This window comes from Meriones unguiculatus, chromosome X (assembly GCF_030254825.1).
Source record: "Meriones unguiculatus strain TT.TT164.6M chromosome X, Bangor_MerUng_6.1, whole genome shotgun sequence".
NCBI lineage: Eukaryota > Metazoa > Chordata > Mammalia > Rodentia > Muridae > Meriones > Meriones unguiculatus.
In genome coordinates this window covers 32951751-32969656 of record NC_083369.1, presented here as the reverse complement: position 1 = coordinate 32969656, position 17906 = coordinate 32951751, and the positions used below count along the sequence as shown (strand labels likewise).

General features: G+C 46.7%; 1 protein-coding gene across 2 annotated transcripts; it reads left to right on the top strand.

Annotated features, from left to right (window-relative positions):
* Positions 1 to 551: 551 nt before the first annotated feature.
* On the top strand, positions 552 to 13584 carry Akap4 (A-kinase anchoring protein 4). 2 transcript variants are annotated; one of them, XM_060375140.1, is made up of 6 exons: positions 552 to 687; positions 6210 to 6305; positions 8061 to 8111; positions 8588 to 8689; positions 10674 to 12794; positions 13241 to 13584. In XM_060375140.1, exons 1-6 carry the CDS (start codon positions 661 to 663, stop codon positions 13394 to 13396), a joined length of 2553 nt encoding a protein of 850 aa, XP_060231123.1. In that variant the 5' UTR covers positions 552 to 660; the 3' UTR covers positions 13397 to 13584. The 2 variants fall into 2 exon arrangements, with proteins under 2 accessions (XP_060231123.1, XP_060231124.1); XM_060375141.1 differs by lacking the exon at positions 552 to 687 and adding an exon at positions 1251 to 1396.
* The last annotated feature ends 4322 nt before the right edge of the window (positions 13585 to 17906 follow it).

Here is a 17906-nt window from a genome sequence, read left to right as displayed (position 1 = left end):
CTTCATATGTTCTTATATCTGACCCCATTAAATTCATTAGTTCACTTAACTAGAGTTTGGTAAAATCATTTCTTTGATCCATCGTAGGTGCCCTATCTGGGGTGTATAGTAATTTCCTTGTTTCTTTTCAGGAAAACTTAACAAGAAGAAGTTGAAGCTATGACCATAATATGAAACTATACTATCTAAGGGATAATCTCAAATGATTTTGAGTTCAGTTAGGGACAAATTAAAAGATAGTGTGATTTGGATACAGATGAGAACTCTTTGGTGTACAGTAATATGTTTAAATAGAAGGTATCTCAGTAGATAATGGATAAATCTCTAAAACATACTGTAGCCAGCAATGATCACTAGCAAAAATGGGTAACAGTAAGTGGGGGCTTAAGTCTTTTTCATGGTTGGCAGATACAACAGTCAATATCAGAGTTTCTTAGACCACTTCGATCACCTAGAATCCAAAGAATGAAGCCCACCATTTTGTGCTGTCACTGTTCTCTATAGAAACAGTGATGTCATGAATTTTAAGTTCTAGTGCCAGCTGGAAAGTAAGGCTTTAGGAGAGTATGGAGGGTTGAGGAAAGACATAACATCTTGAGGCAGACTGGAAGAGTCATCCCAGCATCCAAATTCTCCCAAAGAACCATCCAAAGGTCCCAAATGATTGCCTACTGCAGTAATACAAAGGTAGAAACATCTTCTGATTTCTTTTTAGCTAGTTTGGGGGATATCTTGTTAGTGGCTAATAACTCATTACCCCCTAGACGCTAAGGCAGCCTCTCGTTTCTAACTTTCATTTTATTTGGCACAACTACTGACTTTGATCAAAATTTCTCTTTCAACATAACCCTAAACATCTCTTGCCACATAACTCTGGTGTTATAGTGGGAAATTCAAAGAGAAGTGGAATAAACTGGGGAAGCATTTCTGTTTGTAAAGACTAGGAGCAACTCTGTGTGTGAAAACTATAATCCCCCAGGACATTGGTAATGAATGTGATTAGATTATTTTCAAAGTCTAGTGGGGAAAGGAATGAGATGCTTGATACTGAGAGGTTGTGAACTGTGGGAAATGTTGTGAAATATGTGTACTACAGCAGGCAGGCTTGGCACACTTTGGATATGAAGAGGTTACTGAGTTTTCCAAGTGTGCCATGCCTTTGCCCAGGTTGCCACAGCGTCAGGTATTGTGACCCAACAAAGAACCTTGTCATAGCCCAGGGCCAGAACCAGCAGGAGTCAGCTCGGCCCATCAGTCTGGTCCTACAGCTGACCAGGGTGGCAGCCAGCTGCAAGTGCCTAAGAACTTGGCACTGCCCACTTCCATCTAAAGGGGCACATCTCCCTTCTGGGTGGCACACATCCAGTCAAAGATCTAAAACGACTCTATCATCAAGGTAATGAGTTAATACATCTTATTTTTTACAGGTTTTTAAGATTCAAATCACACAAGGGATCTCTTAGCCTTCTGACCTCTTTGAAGCTAGTAGTTGTTCACTAGCTCTTCAAAAAAGACACCCTCTCATCTGAGGATGTAGTAAGCCTTTTTCTATGAGCTTTTCAAAGTTTTGTACAGGTTCTTAATTAGAAACATTCCTAAACACCTTGGGAAGTGGTCTAGATAAGTGTCACGTAAGAAGATAGTCACTAGGTGATAACTTCTTTAAAAAGTGAGGCCAAGAGAGCACAGGGTGAAAGAGGGATTGGGGAAAGAAAGTAAAGAGGGAGGAGGGGAGAGCGGGAGAGGAGAGGAAGGAAAGAAGTGGGATGGGGGCAAGAAAGGGGCAGATAGGGGAGAGGGAAAGAGGAAGGTTAGAGGAAGGCAAATGGAGAAAGAAAGGCGAGAAAGGGGGTTAAACGGAGGAGGGTAGAGAGAGAAGGGAGGGGGAGAACGGAGAAAGGGAAATGGAGGAAAGAGGGATGAAGAGAGACATAGGGAAGGAAGGGAGGCAGGAAGGTTGAAGAGAGGGAGAAAAGGTCAGGGAGAATGGAGAGCAGTGAGGGTGGTGGGAAGGGAGGAGGATAGAGGATAGGAGAGTAAAGAGGATGAGGGAAGGGAGAGAGGAGGTATGAAGAGAGGAGGGAGGGAGGGAGGAGGGGAGGAGGGAGAATAAAGGGAGGGAGGAGGGAGGGGAGGAAGGAGAGGAGGAGGGAGGGGAGGAAGGAGAGGAGGAGGGAGGGGAGGAGGGAGAGGAGGAGGGAGGGGAGGAGGGAGAATAAAGGGAGGGAGGAGGGAGGGGAGGAAGGAGAGGAGGAGGGAGGGGAGAAAGGAGAGGAGGAGGGAGGGGAGGAAGGAGAGGAGGAGGGAGGGGAGGAGGGAGAATAAAGGGAGGGAGGTGGCAGGGGAGGAAGGAGAGGAGGAGGGAAGGGAGGAAGGAGGAGGAGGGAAGGGAGGAAGGAGAGGAGGAAGGAGAGTGAGGAGGAAGAATAAAGGGAGGGAGGTGGTGTTAGGGGAGGAAGGAGGGGAGGAAGAAGAGGAGGAGGGAGGGAGGAAGGAGAGGAGGAGGGAGGGGAGGAAGGAGAGGAGGACTGAGGGGAGGACTGAAGGGAGGATGGAGGGGAGAGAGGAGGGAGGGAAGGATGGGGAGGAGGGAGAGGGAGGAGGGAGGGGAGGATAGAGAGGGAGGAGGGAGGGGAGAAGGAAGGGCAGGGCCAAGAAGGAAGTGGTCCAAGGTAGAAGGGGCCTGCAGTGGGAGGGGCCTAAGAGGGGAGTGGCCTGAGGTGGAAGGAGCCTTCGGTGGGAGGGGCCTAAGAGGGGAGGGGCCTGTGTTGGAAGGAGCCTGAGTAGGGAGGGGCCTAAGAGGGGGAGGGGCCTGAGGTGGAAGGGGCCTCCAGTGGGAGGGGCCTGAGAGGGGGAGGGGTCTGAGGTGGGAGGGGCCTAAGAGGGGAGGGGCTTGAGGTGGAAGGGGTCTGAGGTGGGAGGGGCCTAAGAGGGGAGGGGCTTGAGGTGGAAGGGGTCTGAGGTGGGAGGGGCCTAAGAGGGGAGGGGTCTGAGGTGGAAGAGGCCTGCAGTGGGAGGGGCCTAAGAGGGGAGGGGCTTGAAGTGGAAGGGGCCTGCAGTGGGAGGGGCCTAAGAGGGGAGGGGCTTGAGGTGAAAGGGGTCTGAGGTGGGAGGGGCCTAAGAGGGGAGGGGTCTGAGGTGGAAGAGGCCTGCAGTGGGAGGGGCCTAAGAGGGGAGGGGCTTGAGGTGGAAGGGGCCTGCAGTGGGAGGGGCCTAAGAGGGGAGGGGTCTGAGGTGGAAGGGGTCTGAGGTGGGAGGGGCCTAAGAGGGGAGGGGCTTGAGGTGGGAGGGGCCTAAGAGGGGAGGGGTCTGAGGTGGAAGAGGCCTGCGGTGGGAGGGGCCTAAGAGGGGAGGGGCTTGAGGTGGGAGGGGCCTAAGAGGGGAGGGGCTTGAGGTGGAAGGGGCCTGCAGTGGGAGGGGCCTAAGAGGGGAGGGGTTTGAGGTGGGAGGGGCCTAAGAGGGGAGGGGTCTGAGGTGGAAGAGGCCTGCAGTGGGAGGGGCCTAAGAGGGGAGGGGCTTGAGGTGGGAGGGGCCTAAGAGGGAAGGGGTCTGAGGTGGGAGGGGCTAAGAGGGGAGGGGCCTAAGAGCGGAGTGCCTTGAGGTGGGAGGGGCCTAAGAGGGGAGGGGCTTGAGGTGGAAGGGGCCTGCAGTGGGAGGGGCCTAAGAGGGGAGGGGCTTGAGGTGGAAGGGGTCTGAGGTGGGAGGGACCTAAGAGGGGAGGGGTCTGAGGTGGAAGAGGCCTGCAGTGGGAGGGGCCTAAGAGGGGAGGGGCTTGAGGTGGAAGGGGCCTGCAGTGGGAGGGGCCTAAGAGGGAAGGGGCCTGCAGTGGGAGGGGCCTAAGAGGGGAGGGGTTTGAGGTGGAAGGGGTCTGAGGTGGGAGGGGCCTAAGAGGGGAGGGGTCTGAGGTGGAAGAGGCCTGCAGTGGGAGGGGCCTAAGAGGGGAGGGGCTTGAAGTGGAAGGGGCCTGCAGTGGGAGGGGCCTAAGAGGGGAGGGGCTTGAGGTGGAAGGGGTCTGAGGTGGGAGGGGCCTAAGAGGGGAGGGGTCTGAGGTGGAAGAGGCCTGCAGTGGGAGGGGCCTAAGAGGGGAGGGGCTTGAGGTGGAAGGGGCCTGCAGTGGGAGGGGCCTAAGAGGGGAGGGGTCTGAGGTGGAAGGGGTCTGAGGTGGGAGGGGCCTAAGAGGGGAGGGGCTTGAGGTGGGAGGGGCCTAAGAGGGGAGGGGTCTGAGGTGGAAGAGGCCTGCGGTGGGAGGGGCCTAAGAGGGGAGGGGCTTGAGGTGGGAGGGGCCTGCAGTGGGAGGGGCCTAAGAGGGGAGGGGCTTGAGGTGGGAGGGGCCTAAGAGGGGAGGGGCTTGAGGTGGAAGGGGTCTGAGGTGGGAGGGGCTAAGAGGGGAGGGGCCTAAGAGCGGAGTGCCTTGAGGTGGGAGGGGCCTAAGAGGGGAGGGGCTTGAGGTGGAAGGGGCCTGCAGTGGGAGGGGCCTAAGAGGGGAGGGGCTTGAGGTGGAAGGGGTCTGAGGTGGGAGGGACCTAAGAGGGGAGGGGTCTGAGGTGGAAGAGGCCTGCAGTGGGAGGGGCCTAAGAGGGGAGGGGCTTGAGGTGGAAGGGGCCTGCAGTGGGAGGGGCCTAAGAGGGAAGGGGCTTGCAGTGGGAGGGGCCTAAGAGGGGAGGGGTTTGAGGTGGAAGGGGTCTGAGGTGGGAGGGGCCTAAGAGGGGAGGGGTCTGAGGTGGAAGAGGCCTGCAGTGGGAGGGGCCTAAGAGGGGAGGGGCTTGAGGTGGGAGGGGCCTAAGAGGGGAGGGGCTTGAGGTGGAAGGGGCCTGCAGTGGGAGGGGCCTAAGAGGGGAGGGGTTTGAGGTGGAAGGGGTCTGAGGTGGGAGGGGCCTAAGAGGGGAGGGGCTTGAGGTGGGAGGGGCCTAAGAGGGGAGGGGTCTGAGGTGGAAGAGGCCTGCGGTGGGAGGGGCCTAAGAGGGGAGGGGTCTGAGGTGGAAGAGGCCTGCGGTGGGCGGGGCCTAAGAGGGGAGGGGCTTGAGGTGGAAGGGGTCTGAGGTGGGAGGGGCCTAAGAGGGGAGGGGCTTGAGGTGGAAGGAGCCTAACAGGGGAGGGGCCTGAGGTGGAAGGGGCCTGCGGTAGGAGGGGCCTAAGAGGGAGGGGTCTGAGGTGGAAGGGGCCTGTAGTGGGAGGGGCCTAAGAGGGGAGGGGCTTGAGGTAGAAGGGGCCTGTGGTGTAAGGAGCCTGAGTGGGGAGGGGCCTAGCAGGGGAGGGGCCTGAAGTGGAAGGGGCCTGCGGTGGGAGGAGCCTGAGTGGGGAGGGGCCTAAGAGGGGCGGGGCCTGAGGTAGACTGGCCTGAGGTGGAAGAGGCCTAAGAGGAGAATGGTCTAAGGTAGAAGAGCCTAACAGGGGAGGGGCCTGAGGTGGAAGGGGCCTAAGAGGGGAGGGGCCTAAGAGGGGAGAAGGAGGATGTAGTGGAGGAGGCAGAATAAGGGAAGGGAGGAGAGAGTGGAGGAGAGTAGAAGGATGAAGAGGAGGGAGGAGGGAAAAAGGAGGGAGAATAAAGGGAGGGAAGAGGGAGGAAAGAGTGGAGAAGGGAGGGAAGAGGGTAGTGAAGGGGAGGAAGGAGGGATGGAAAGAGGGAGAAGGAGGAAGGGATGATAACAAAGGGAGGGAGATGAAAGGGGAAGAGGATGGAGGAAAGGGGGAGGGAAGGGTGGAGGAGGGATAAAAAGGTGGTAGGAAGAGGAGGAAGGAGGGAGAAAGAGGCAGGAGGAGGAAATAAAAGGAAAGGCAGAGGGAAAGAACAGAATGTGAGACTAGTTTGAAGAGCTAAAGAGAATACTTTGTGAAACAGCTATTTAGGTAGAACTAAATCACAAAATACTACCCCTAGTCTCTGTGCTTAAATTTGCTTCCTCATGCACCACTTTTCCTGCTGGTTTCTTCTCAAGTCAATGTGATATTACCATGGTTCAAGATACTTAGTAGGGTAAGTCTAAAAGAAAGGAGACCATATACTTTAATAAAAGTTATTGACCTGTGCCTCGATTTCAAACATTTCAGCATCATTCTCCACTTTCACATCCTTCCTTCTCTGTGGTTCTTAGACTGAACCTCTATGATACAGAGATGGGTATCTGAGACCCTCAAGAGTTTTATTTAAACTGACTTCATTTTATAAACCACATATAAGAACGTCACATATCTTTTGCTTTTTCCTGCAGATGTCTGACGATATTGACTGGTTACACAGCCGCAGGGGCGTGTGCAAAGTAGATCTTTACAACCCGAAAGAGCAACAATATCAGGACCGAAAAGTGGTAAGATACAAACTGATTCCAAGGAGTAGAAAAACATTCCACATGTATACCCATATGCTGGAGACCTAGATAAATTCATGGAAGTTGATATGTGGCTTCTGCAAGTATCCAAGCTCAAAAAGAGCTTTCAAGGGCAAGCACACACATCTATGTCACATAGAGACGAATCAAAGGAGAGCAGAGTGTGAAGTGATATAAGGCAACTTGGAAAGTGGAGGGAGGAGTGTGAAGGGAAGGAGAAGCCTGCAGGGAGGGAGGAGGGAGGAGCATAAGAGGAGGACGAGGCCAAGAGGGGAGTGGCCTAAGAGGGGGTTCTGAGGTGGGAGGGGCCGAAGAGGGTAGTGGCCTCAGGGGCCTGAGGTGAAAGGGGCCTAAGAACAGAGTGACCTGAGGTGGAAGGGGCCTGAGGTAAAAGGGGCCTCTGGTGGGAGGGTCCTAAGAGGGGAGGAGGCTGAGGTGGAAGGGGCCTGAGGGGGAGGGGCCTGAGGTGAAAGGGTCCTAAGAGGGGAGGAGGCTGAGGTGGAAGGGGCCTGTGGTGGGAGGGTTCTAAGAGGAGAGAAGCCTGAGGTGGAAGGGGCCTGAGGTGGGAGAGGCCTAAGAGGGGAATGGTCTAAGGTGAAAGGGCCTAAGAGGGGAGGTGCCTGGGGTGGAAGGGGCCTAAGAGGGGAGAGGCCTAAGATGGAAGGGGCCTAAGGACAGAGAGGCCTGAGATGGAAGGAGCCTGAGTGGGGAGGGGCTTAAGAGGGGGTGGAAGGGGGCCTGAGGTAAAGGGGCCTGAGGGCGGGGGGGGGATGGTGGGGGGGCCGGGGGGGGGCCTAAGAACAGAGTGACCTGAGGTGGAAGGGGCCTGAGGTGGTAGGGGCCTAAGAGGGGAGTGACTTGAGGTGGAAGGGGCCTAAGAGGGGAGTGACTTGAGGTGGAAGGGGCCTGCCGTGGGAGGGATTTGTGGTGGGTGGGGCCTGAGAGGGGAGGGTCCTTAGTGGGGTGGGCCCTGCTAGGTGATGGGCTGAGTGGAAGGAACCAGCGATGGGGAGCCTAAGAAGGGGAGGAGCCTAAGAGGAGGGACTAGTAGTGGTTGCCTAATGGCCAGTTTTAGTTACCTAATCCTAAAGTCATAATATAGAGCTACCAATAAGCTGCACTGGGTTCACTCAGAAAGGCAAATTACATCAAGTATTTTATACTGCTTCCCAAATTTCAAATCATTTGGATAGTTTTTCACATTTTCATCCTGATCAAGTACCAACCATTATATTAGTTACTTGATATATAACGTTGTAACATCAAAAATAGTTTCTATTTAAACATGACCATCACCCGAAGCAATATTATTCATAACACCACAAACTTCATAGTCTAGTACAATGTACCTATTAAACACAGGAATGTTTACTCGTGTACTATTAAAACATTTGATACTATCAACAGTAAAATAGCACATCTTGAAAAAGACCGATTTAGTAAAAAAATGCCCTAAATTTGAAGGTAGGGGAATTGAAATTCTGGTACAAAAATCAGCCTTTTCACTTGTGCCAGTTGGGCCATGCCTTCTTTGGTTTGTTTGTTCCAATCAATATTTATAGATATTTCTTTTGGACCACACTCTCTTTTGTGCCACATTCTCCTTAGAAACTTACTCTATCAGTTCATTTTCCCAAGAATCCCACAAGGTAAGTGTTATTATCATCTCCAAGAAAGAAATTAATGACCTTTCCTCTAGAACTTATCTAAATGTGCCCTCCTAATTTTATACAGATATGCTTTGTGGATGTGTCCACCCTGAATGTGGAAGATAAAGATTCCAAGGTGGGTCTTGTCTGCTCAAAGTCAAAGAGGCTGTGAAAATGAGCAGGGCTTTCTGTGAACTATGAGTAAAGGGAGAGGGGAAAACAGAGGGAGGAAAGATAGAGGAGATTCAGGTGGAAGGCCCAGGGTCTCTGCTTCTATATTTATTGCCACTCTTGATAACAAATTTCATTTTAGAAGTCACTCATGTCATTGGTTAGGCTAAAAAAAAAAAAAGCATGGATATGCATAATCTGTCCTAAAATGTGGGAACAAAATAAACTTGAGACTGATAGTCTTGAGTGTCATCAAAGAATGGATTAACAATGTATGGTTATAATCTTGTCTCATTCTTCAAATTTTGTAGCATCGAAACCCTACCTCTCCTGGAGAAATAAAAGGATGATGAGAGACGTGCTGTGAAGTTGTAGCCTAAGAAGTGGGGAAATCTCAAAAAATCAACTTTTAAATAAAAATCTCACCTTTTAATTCTACAGGGTGCTGCTGGTTCCAGGTCAGAAGGTGAATTAAACCTGGAGAATCTGGAAGAAAAAGAGATTATCGTGATCAAGGACACTGAAAAACAAGACCAATCTAAGGTGACCTAGCCTCTGGGGTTCTATCACTTCTAATTTCTAGGGCTGATAGTAAATCTGAAGACTGGCTAAGAGATGGTAAGGAAAAGATTGTCCAATAGGCCCACCAATCTGGAACACATGGCATTCAAGAAAACACGGGACTAAGTTTAATTGGTAAATTCCACATGCAGTATTTTTAAAATGGTGTTCATTAATCTCAAAGGTTCAGACCACCACCCCTTGACTTGTAGGTATACACTCCAAACAAAACTTTCCTATCCTTGCTCTAAGAAAGATGTACACTTAGTATCAACCTTTGCAATGCTCCTTGCTGAATTATACTGTGCTCATGTGTCTCATATCATCCACCATCCAAGGAAGAAAGATATGTAACAGAAATAAAAAACCAAAACAAACACAGAACTACTAAGAATTTGGGTACCTAAGAGATTACATACACAAGCTGTTGAAAGGGTTCAAAGTAGACTTGCATGCTATGGTCAGAGGCCAATCCATTTCTTTTTGTGTATTTCAAGTTGTCAGGCTCATTGTTTAGAGAGGGTACCAAAATACACCCACATTCCTATAAGCCTGGACTGACTGGTAATTGGAAGGGCATTTGGCTTAATTGCGAAGAAATCAAATGCCTTCTGTTCTATGTCTCTAGGCTCATATGTTATAAGCAAAACATCACTTATGATTTCAGAGACATTTGGAATGAGTCCAGTGGCTCTGAAAGAAGAAAAAGCAAGTCAGTAAAATTCTTCGAAGTTTTGGGAATTGTTTGGGGGTGGCCAGTTCCATCATGTAGGCTTAAGAAAGGTACAACTTGGGGATAGAGAGATGCCCCAGAGGTTAATAGTACTGACAGCTCATCTAGAGAACCTGGGTTTCATTCCCTGCACCCACATAGTGCTGCAACTCCAATTCCAGGAGGTCTGACACACTTTCCTGGCCTCCACAGGTGCAAGGTAGGTAAATGGTGCTGCATGTCACATATATGCATTGATAATTACACTGACCTTTACATATGCACACACATTTACATTAGCACCATTACATTAGTGCAAAAAACACACACCAACACACATTGGCACATATGAGCCTTGGCCAGAACACAGTGACCCTAATGGATTCAGACACTGACATATACATTTATAAATGCATATGGAAAGACCTTTGTGACAATACACAGTCATGACTGATGTGCACACATGCATACATACAAACTTAAGTAAAGTAACACATATTCACTAACACACTTTTTTGATAGTTTGATACATGCACTTACACAAATATGTACTTATGTCATTCACCTACCTACTCAAAACACCTAGAGAATGTGCAACGTTTATATACACATTATCAAATACTTATAGATCTTATAAATGTAGAATAAACTACATGTCATTATTTTAAACATATTAACATTATTGAAACTGACAATGGCTTCTTTACATATTCACACATGCTGACATATACAAGTGAATTTTTCCATTCACAAATACGTATAAAATGCATGCTTATGTTGGCTTACACAGTAGACATGCATGATAGGTAGTGATGTCAACACATTACCATATATGGTTACACATAGCCATACTAATACATATATACATATAATAGCAACATCCAACATGAACAATACAGATTGACCCACTCTCATATCTACGGAAATACCCAAAAATATGAATTGCCATATTAATATACACACAATATACACTGACACCTTGTTTACACATTGAGACATACACACATACTCATATGAAATTGGCAACACTTATGAATAGTTAAGCCTAGGAAAGTATACAATATATATACTCCAGGCTTTTGTTGCTATCAAGGCTTCAATGTTTATTAATGGATATTATTAGATGCTAATAAAGTCAGTCAAATATCTGTGTTACTTACAAGCTATACCTTCTAGCAAACAGAAAATAAGAGGGCAGAAGTGGCCTACCCAAACTCTTCAAACTCTTATGGAGAGGTGTTCTTCTTTTTCTAGACGGAGGGATCTGTGTGTCTTTTCAAACAAGCTCCCTCTGATCCCATAAGTGTCTTCAACTGGCTCCTCAATGATCTCCAGAAGTATGCCTTGGGTTTTCAACATGCGTTAAGCCCCTCAGCCTCTAGCTGTAAACATAAAGTAGGAGATTTAGATGGTGAATATCAAAGAATACGCTATGAGAACTGCTACAGTGTGTACGCTGATCAACTAAACGCTGATTATCTAAACAAAGGACCTCAAAGCCTACGCCTAGAAATGACAGCATCCAAAAACACCAACAATAACCAAAGTCCCTCAAATCTTGCAGCCAAATCTCCTAGCAATCAGAGATCAGTTGCCACTCCTGATGGAGAATGCTCTATGGATGACCTTTCCTACTATGTCAACCGGTTGTCTTCTCTGGTAATCCAAATGGCCCGTAAGGAAATCAAGGACAAATTGGAGGGTGGGAACAAATGCCTCCATCATTCAGTGTATGCACCCACAGGAGAAAAGGGAAAAATCAGCCCCCGAAGCGCTGTGAGCAAAATAGCTTCCGAGATGGCCCATGAAGCTGTAGAACTGACCTCAGCAGAAATGCGTGGCAATGGGGAGGAATGCAGGGATGGCAGGAAAACCTTTCTGTATAGTGAATTATCTAACAAGAACAAGTGTGGAGAGAAGCAGATGTGCCCAAAAGACAGCAAAGAGTTTGCAGATTCCATCAGCAAGGGGCTTATGGTTTATGCAAATCAGGTGGCATCTGACATGATGGTCTCGGTTATGAAAACGTTAAAAGTGCACAGCTGTGGGAAGCCAATTCCAGCTTGTGTGGTCCTGAAAAGGGTACTGTTAAAGCACACCAAGGAAATTGTGTCTGATCTGATTGATTCATGCATGAAGAACTTGCATAACATAACAGGAGTCCTGATGACAGACTCAGACTTCGTTTCGGCTGTCAAGAGGAATCTTTTCAATCATGGAAAACAAAATGCAGCGGACATCATGGAGGCCATGCTAAAGCGTCTGGTCAGCGCTCTTCTCGGTGAGAAGAAGGAAACTAAATCTCAGAGTCTGGCATACGCAACATTAAAAACAGGAACTCATGATCCGAAATGCAAGAATCAGAGCCTTGAGTTCTCAGCTATGAAAGCTGAGATGAAGGGAAAAGATAAATGCAAACCAAAAACAGATCCATGCTGCAAAGCACTGACAAGTGCTGAGAAAGTCAGCGAACATATCCTCAAAGAGAGCCTCACTATGTGGAATCAGAAGCAAGGAAACCAAGGCAGGATGCCTACCAAAATATGCCCCACTAAAGATGAGAAGAGAGAAAAGATCAGTCCTTCCACGGATTCACTAGCCAAAGATCTGATTGTCTCTGCCCTTATGCTCATTCAATACCATCTGACCCAACAAGCCAAGGGCAAAGATACGTGTGAAGAAGAATGTCCTGGTTCCTCCATGGGGTATATGTCCCAAAGCTCACACTTTGAAAAGTGTGGAAGTGGCCAAAGTTCTAAGTCACTTTCACTGAAGCATTTTGAAAGTCGTGGAGCTCCTGGACCATCTACATGTCCAAAGGACGCGCAACTGGACTCCCAGAAGCTGGATATGTCAAACATGGTTCTGTCCCTGATTCAAAAACTTCTTAGTGAGAGCCCTTTCAACTGTGAAGAACAACTACCTGAAAATGAGAATAAGCGCTGTTGTGATGCCAGATCCAACAAAGCTTCTCCCATGTCCAAGAGACCTGAAGATCACTGCCAAGACAATCTTGAACTGGACTTCATCAGCGGGATGAAGCAAATGAACCGCCAGTTTATAGATCAACTGGTAGAATCCGTGATGAAACTGTGCCTGATCATGGCCAAATACAGCAACAATGGACCAGCCCTGGCTGAGCTGGAAGAACAAGCAGCCCTGGCAACTGGTGCCCAAAGATGTGCTCGTGAAGGCGCAGCAGCAGCAGCACAGAACTATCCAGATACTCCTGGCCCTGAAGTGATCGTCAACAATCAGTGCACTACAAGTAACTTGCAGAAGCAGCTGCAGGCTGTCCTGCAGTGGATTGCAGCCTCTCAGTTTAATGTGCCAATGCTGTACTTCATGGGAGATGATGATGGACTTCTCGAGAAGGTAAGAAATGCATTCAGGCCCAAGAAATTAAAGGTAGTATGGGTAGATGGGAGCAGACTAGCATTCATTTATAACCACATCCTCTATCTATACACTCATGTGTGTGCCTGCACACACACTAATTTCCACATTAGATTCCAGAGAAATCACATAGTTAAATCATTTTCAGTACAGTAGTTGAAATGAAACCGTGTAATTTTCCTTATACCCCTCTCATCTGTTTGATAAGGGATAGAAAGTAATGGCAACCTTGACCTAGAAATCCTCACAGACTAACTTGAGGGTCTGTGACCTGGTGAGAAGTACTTAGTGAACACAACTTAGTTTCACAAAGCTTAAGGAAAAAGACTTTAACCCAGTGGACAGACACAGGGAGATTTTAGTTCACTTTGCCCAGTGGGTCCTCTTTCCAAAAAAGTATTAAGCTAACTCTGCTCTCTTCACAGCTCCCTGAAGTTTCTGCCAAGGCAGCAGAAAAAGGCTACAGCGTAGGAGATCTTCTTCAGGAGGTCATGAAGTTTGCCAAGGAACGACAACTGGATGAAGCAGTGGGCAACATGGCTAGAAAGCAACTGCTAGACTGGCTTCTCACTAACCTGTAAGCTGAAAACTCCTTTGAACTCCCTTCCACTGTCCTCTCCCCAGCAGCAATTCCACCCCAGCTGGAGCCACCCTCAACCGTCAGGCTGACGAACTACACAACTGCGATGATGTTTACCAATCTGAGCAGTCGCACTGTGAAGATACTGGGTGCCCTTGCTGGGCAACATGAATAAAAAGAATTCAAAAACTTGTTGTCATATTCTTGATATTGGAGGAAAGGGAGGGGTGGCTGGTAACTGTGTTGGATTTGTGTTCGGATCTCACATTGGGCTATTTTCTGGCTACCCCAAGACACGAGGTCTGTTCCACAGTCTATTTAGAATTCCGTCACCTATGGCCTTGTTTCTGTTAGACTAGCAAACCAAACGAGACAATACCTTTTCGAATCCCAGGCAGGCATACAGCTTTCTTAGTGTTTGGTAACAGTACACAGATAGAATTGTTTAAAATAAACACACAGACACACACAGACAAACGCACACACACACACACAAAGACAAACACAGACAAAAACACACATGTGCACACACACACAAAGACAAAAACATATATACACAGAGACACAAACACATGCACATACAAAACACACAATGACAAAGACACCCCCACACACACAAACAGTTCATTACACATGGCTAAATACTGTGATTCTCCACTAAGCTTTTATGTAATTTCAACTGATGAGACTTCCTTATCCTTCACTAATCTGAAAAAAAAAATATATTCTAAGAATGAAGTTAAAAGTTGGTAAATTGACCATCTATCCTAATAACATACCATGCCAAAGTCTCCTTAGGGCCCAGGCACTTAGGTCCTACATCTTTCTACACCTCCCAGTAATCAACGATTATGGAATTCATTGCAGACCAGATTGAGTGGTCTCAACTCTGTGGCCTCTGTCGACTCAGTTATTATAGACCCATAGCATGCTTTGTCACTCTTGAAGTGCTGGGTGGTACCGAATGTGGTGTGTCCTTCCTGGAGCCTTCATCTGGAAAATGTAGCTGAAGATCATGCACACTTTTGAGGCTAGACTAGAGGGAGGAGTGGGCATGAGAGTGTTTTGTATCTGGTAGATTTTGTTATAAATGTAAAGATGTGCGGAAATTCCCACTTCACAAAGCCTGCCCTAACAAAACTGGGAGTGTTCTCTTAATTTCAGAACTGAACACAAGAACATCTGCACAAAAGGACTCGGGCAGGTAAGAGGCAGGGAAGAGGCAAGGGACGTAGGCCAAGATTGCCAGCGCTTCACAGTACCCAAGGACCAGTAAGAAGGAAAGCCAGGCCGCCTCAGAACAGGATCTTTCAAACCCCAAATCATCCCAGGTTGAAACTGAATTCAACATTCTCCAGCCAACCCCTGTGTAAAGCTGTGGAGTTGAGTGAGCACAGATCTCTTTTTGCCCTTGAAGAAAATCCTTGATAAACAACTCCTGAGGCCAAGGTTGCATTTATAATAACTCGGTCCTTCCCAAGCACAGCTGGGTCCCATGATAGCTTACTTTCTTGATTAACTTGGTTCTTACCTTGCTCCTGGTTTGTATTATAAGGCAGCCTTGGTGAGTCCTTGAAATGTGGAAATAGAGCAAAGGAAGTTACATGTTTTGTTAAACAAGGCAGCTTGAGGCATGATGCTCTCTAAGGGACCTTCAGTTCGGACATTTGAGGATTATGAGAACATGTCTTTTCTCCAGGCTTTCTCCAGGAACTGTGTGTGCATAATAGGTAAATTTGGAGTGAGGAAATTTGATCTTTTCCAGAACTAGCTGACAGATCTCAGCAGAGAGAGGAATGCTTTGGGATACAAGAACCCTGACAGGGGTATGGAGGATCTCAATAGTCCTCAGGGTTTATTCCTAGAGACTGAGGCCCTGACCTTTGACCTCTAAATGAGCGGTGATCCTAGGCATTCCAATAGCAATGTGGCCATGCTCAATGACAGCAGCTGGAAAAGCTCAGGGCTTATGCTAAACTGGGAGCCCTGTGTTAGTTGGGAAAGGAAGCAAGGCAGGGAAACATGATCCTCTCCTGGCAAGTACAATCTTCTTGATAGAACATTTCAGCCTCTCTAAAATGAGGCCTCCATTTCAAAAGAGTCCTGAGTGGAAGTTGTGTAGGTTATCACAAGACTATAGCCGCACTGTGCTGTGGCAAAAGAGGTGCTTGTCTGGGTCAAAAATTGAGCTAGCAAGATTCATCCCATGCAAGTATACAATGTGTCTTTTTTATAACCCACTGAGTTCAGTTTTTTTTTTTTTTTTATAACCCACTAAGTTCAGTTTGTACTGTCCACACATACATGTGAGGTCATCCAATGGGGCATAAGCAACCAAAAAAAAGTGACACTGCCTTCCTCAGTGGCTGTTAACTGCCAACAGCTCTTGGAGAGTAGGACCTATGTAGAAAAGACTTATGGCTCCTATGAGTTCATGTGTGCAACAGCCATGTCACACCCCAAGAACAGTATCTCACAGCACTCCTCTCCATCCTCCAGCTCTCATATTCTTTCTACTACCTCTTCCCTTCTCCCATGCTATTCCTTGAGTCTTAAGTGGAAGGGCTGACATTCCACTATAGCTGAGCACTCATAGTAGTAGAACATCCTCAGTACTTTGAACTCTTATGAGTATATTAACCACTACCCTCTGCATTAAGTTTCTCTGACCATGGTTGGCAACCGTACAAATCTACAAATAATAAACATTAATATTTAGAAAGCAGTTTGACAATGTGGGCATACATAAAAGAAGCCAATAGCTTCTTATCTAGGGTCTGTGCCTTCCTTAGCCATGGTTTTTGACCATATTTATAGGAACAGGCCTGAAATCCAACCAGGATAATGGTTGATATGTCCATAAACAATTGTGCCACTTTGCATCAATGGACAGATCTTGCCCTGCAGGTCAGTATTGTAGTATGCAAAAGCCAGCACTGAGTAAGACCATTGCTGTCTTTCTGCCCCAGCAGCCTGGCATAGCACCTATCAGTACCAAGACAGTTAGTCAGCAGGGAGAGCGCTTCCTGATTCTTCAGTTGCAGGACTAAGATAAACAAATTTTAATGACATTTTAAAATAATGCCATAACCCACACAGTGAATAAAATACCAAAAAGTTGTAATACAAAAGATCAGCCACACCACAATTAAGAGGAAACACTGGTAAAAATTTATTTGTGAGAATAATACTTTACTGCAGTTGACTGAGACAGTATTTAGACAATATGTTGCCCTAAAAGATACAAAAAGAGAGACAACAAAACACCCATCTAACGAACTTAGGAAGGAAACAAAATCCAAATCAAACAAGTTTAATAAGGGAAAATGAAATTTGAAGCAAGGCAGAAAACTGTGAAACTTAAAAAAAAAAAGTAAAACATTTCACTTAAGCCTTAAAAAACCAAGTAGCTTTTTAACTTGATAGGAGTCCATCTTTCCAAAAAAAAAAAAAAAAAAAAAAAAAGCTCTTAGATACTTTCTTGCTAACATCAGAATCTGGGACAGTACAAGAAAAATGTTGAGTTAAACTGCCACTGATATTTTGGTATATCCATGAAATCAAAACCCCAAAGAGATTTGCAAATGGGTATGATAGAAGACATTGGCAAACTGTAAGAATTTATCATCAACTGAAACAGTCCCAGCCACTTTCTCCACAGTTATTTAAACATGTAAAGATGCCTAGCAGTCCCCCCACAGTACACTGAGATGTCACAGAACCAAATAAATCTAAAATAATTTAGTCATCCTGTTATAGAAAACATCAAAGTCTATTTACAATAGTAAAAATAGACTCTTGGGTTTTTGTTTGTTTGTTTGTTTGTTTGTTTTAAGAGGTGTTCCAGGCACTGGGTGCTTTAATTCATTCAGAAAACCTTGTGAGATGTTTCATATTAACTGCATTTTTATGTATGAGAAGTCAAAGGGATGGATTCAATTTCCTTTCTCAAGGTCTGCCAGTAAGTGGGAGTTGAGAGATCCAGATTTACCTCAGGCCAAATTCTATGTCCTTAAAATATACTGACTTCCTTTTAGTTAGATCTATGCTTATTAAAGAGCAAAACCTGTAAAACAATGGTCCTCAATCTTTCTAATTCTGTGGCCCCCTAATACAGTTCCTCATGTTGTGGTCACTGCCAACCATAAAATTAATTTTGTTGCTACTTCCTAACTGTAAATGTGCTACTCTTATGAATTGTAATGTAAATGATTTTGGAGATAAAGGTTTGTAAAGGGGGGGGGGGGGTGAGACTCACAGTTTGAGAACCACTGCTATAAAACATGAGTAAGGAAAATCAAAAGTAAAGTAAAAACTAATGAGTCAAATTAAACTACGCTCCTGACTGGTTTAAAGGCACTCTCTAATTTAACAAAGTAGACCTTATATATTGTCAGTTTAGCACACTCTAATTCAGCACGTAGACTTTACATAGTACAAACTTAACACTCTCTAATTCGAACATAGACTTTTTGTGATGTTCATTTAAATTTATAGAGTAATCTCATATA

Coding starts and splice junctions, on each gene's coding strand:
- Akap4 (XM_060375140.1), top strand. CDS start 661: ATGATTGCCTACTGCAGTAATACAAAG. Junction 6,306..8,060: donor AATATCAGGACCGAAAAGTG/GTAAGATACAAA, acceptor AATTTTATACAG/ATATGCTTTGTGGATGTGTC. Junction 8,112..8,587: donor TGGAAGATAAAGATTCCAAG/GTGGGTCTTGTC, acceptor TTAATTCTACAG/GGTGCTGCTGGTTCCAGGTC.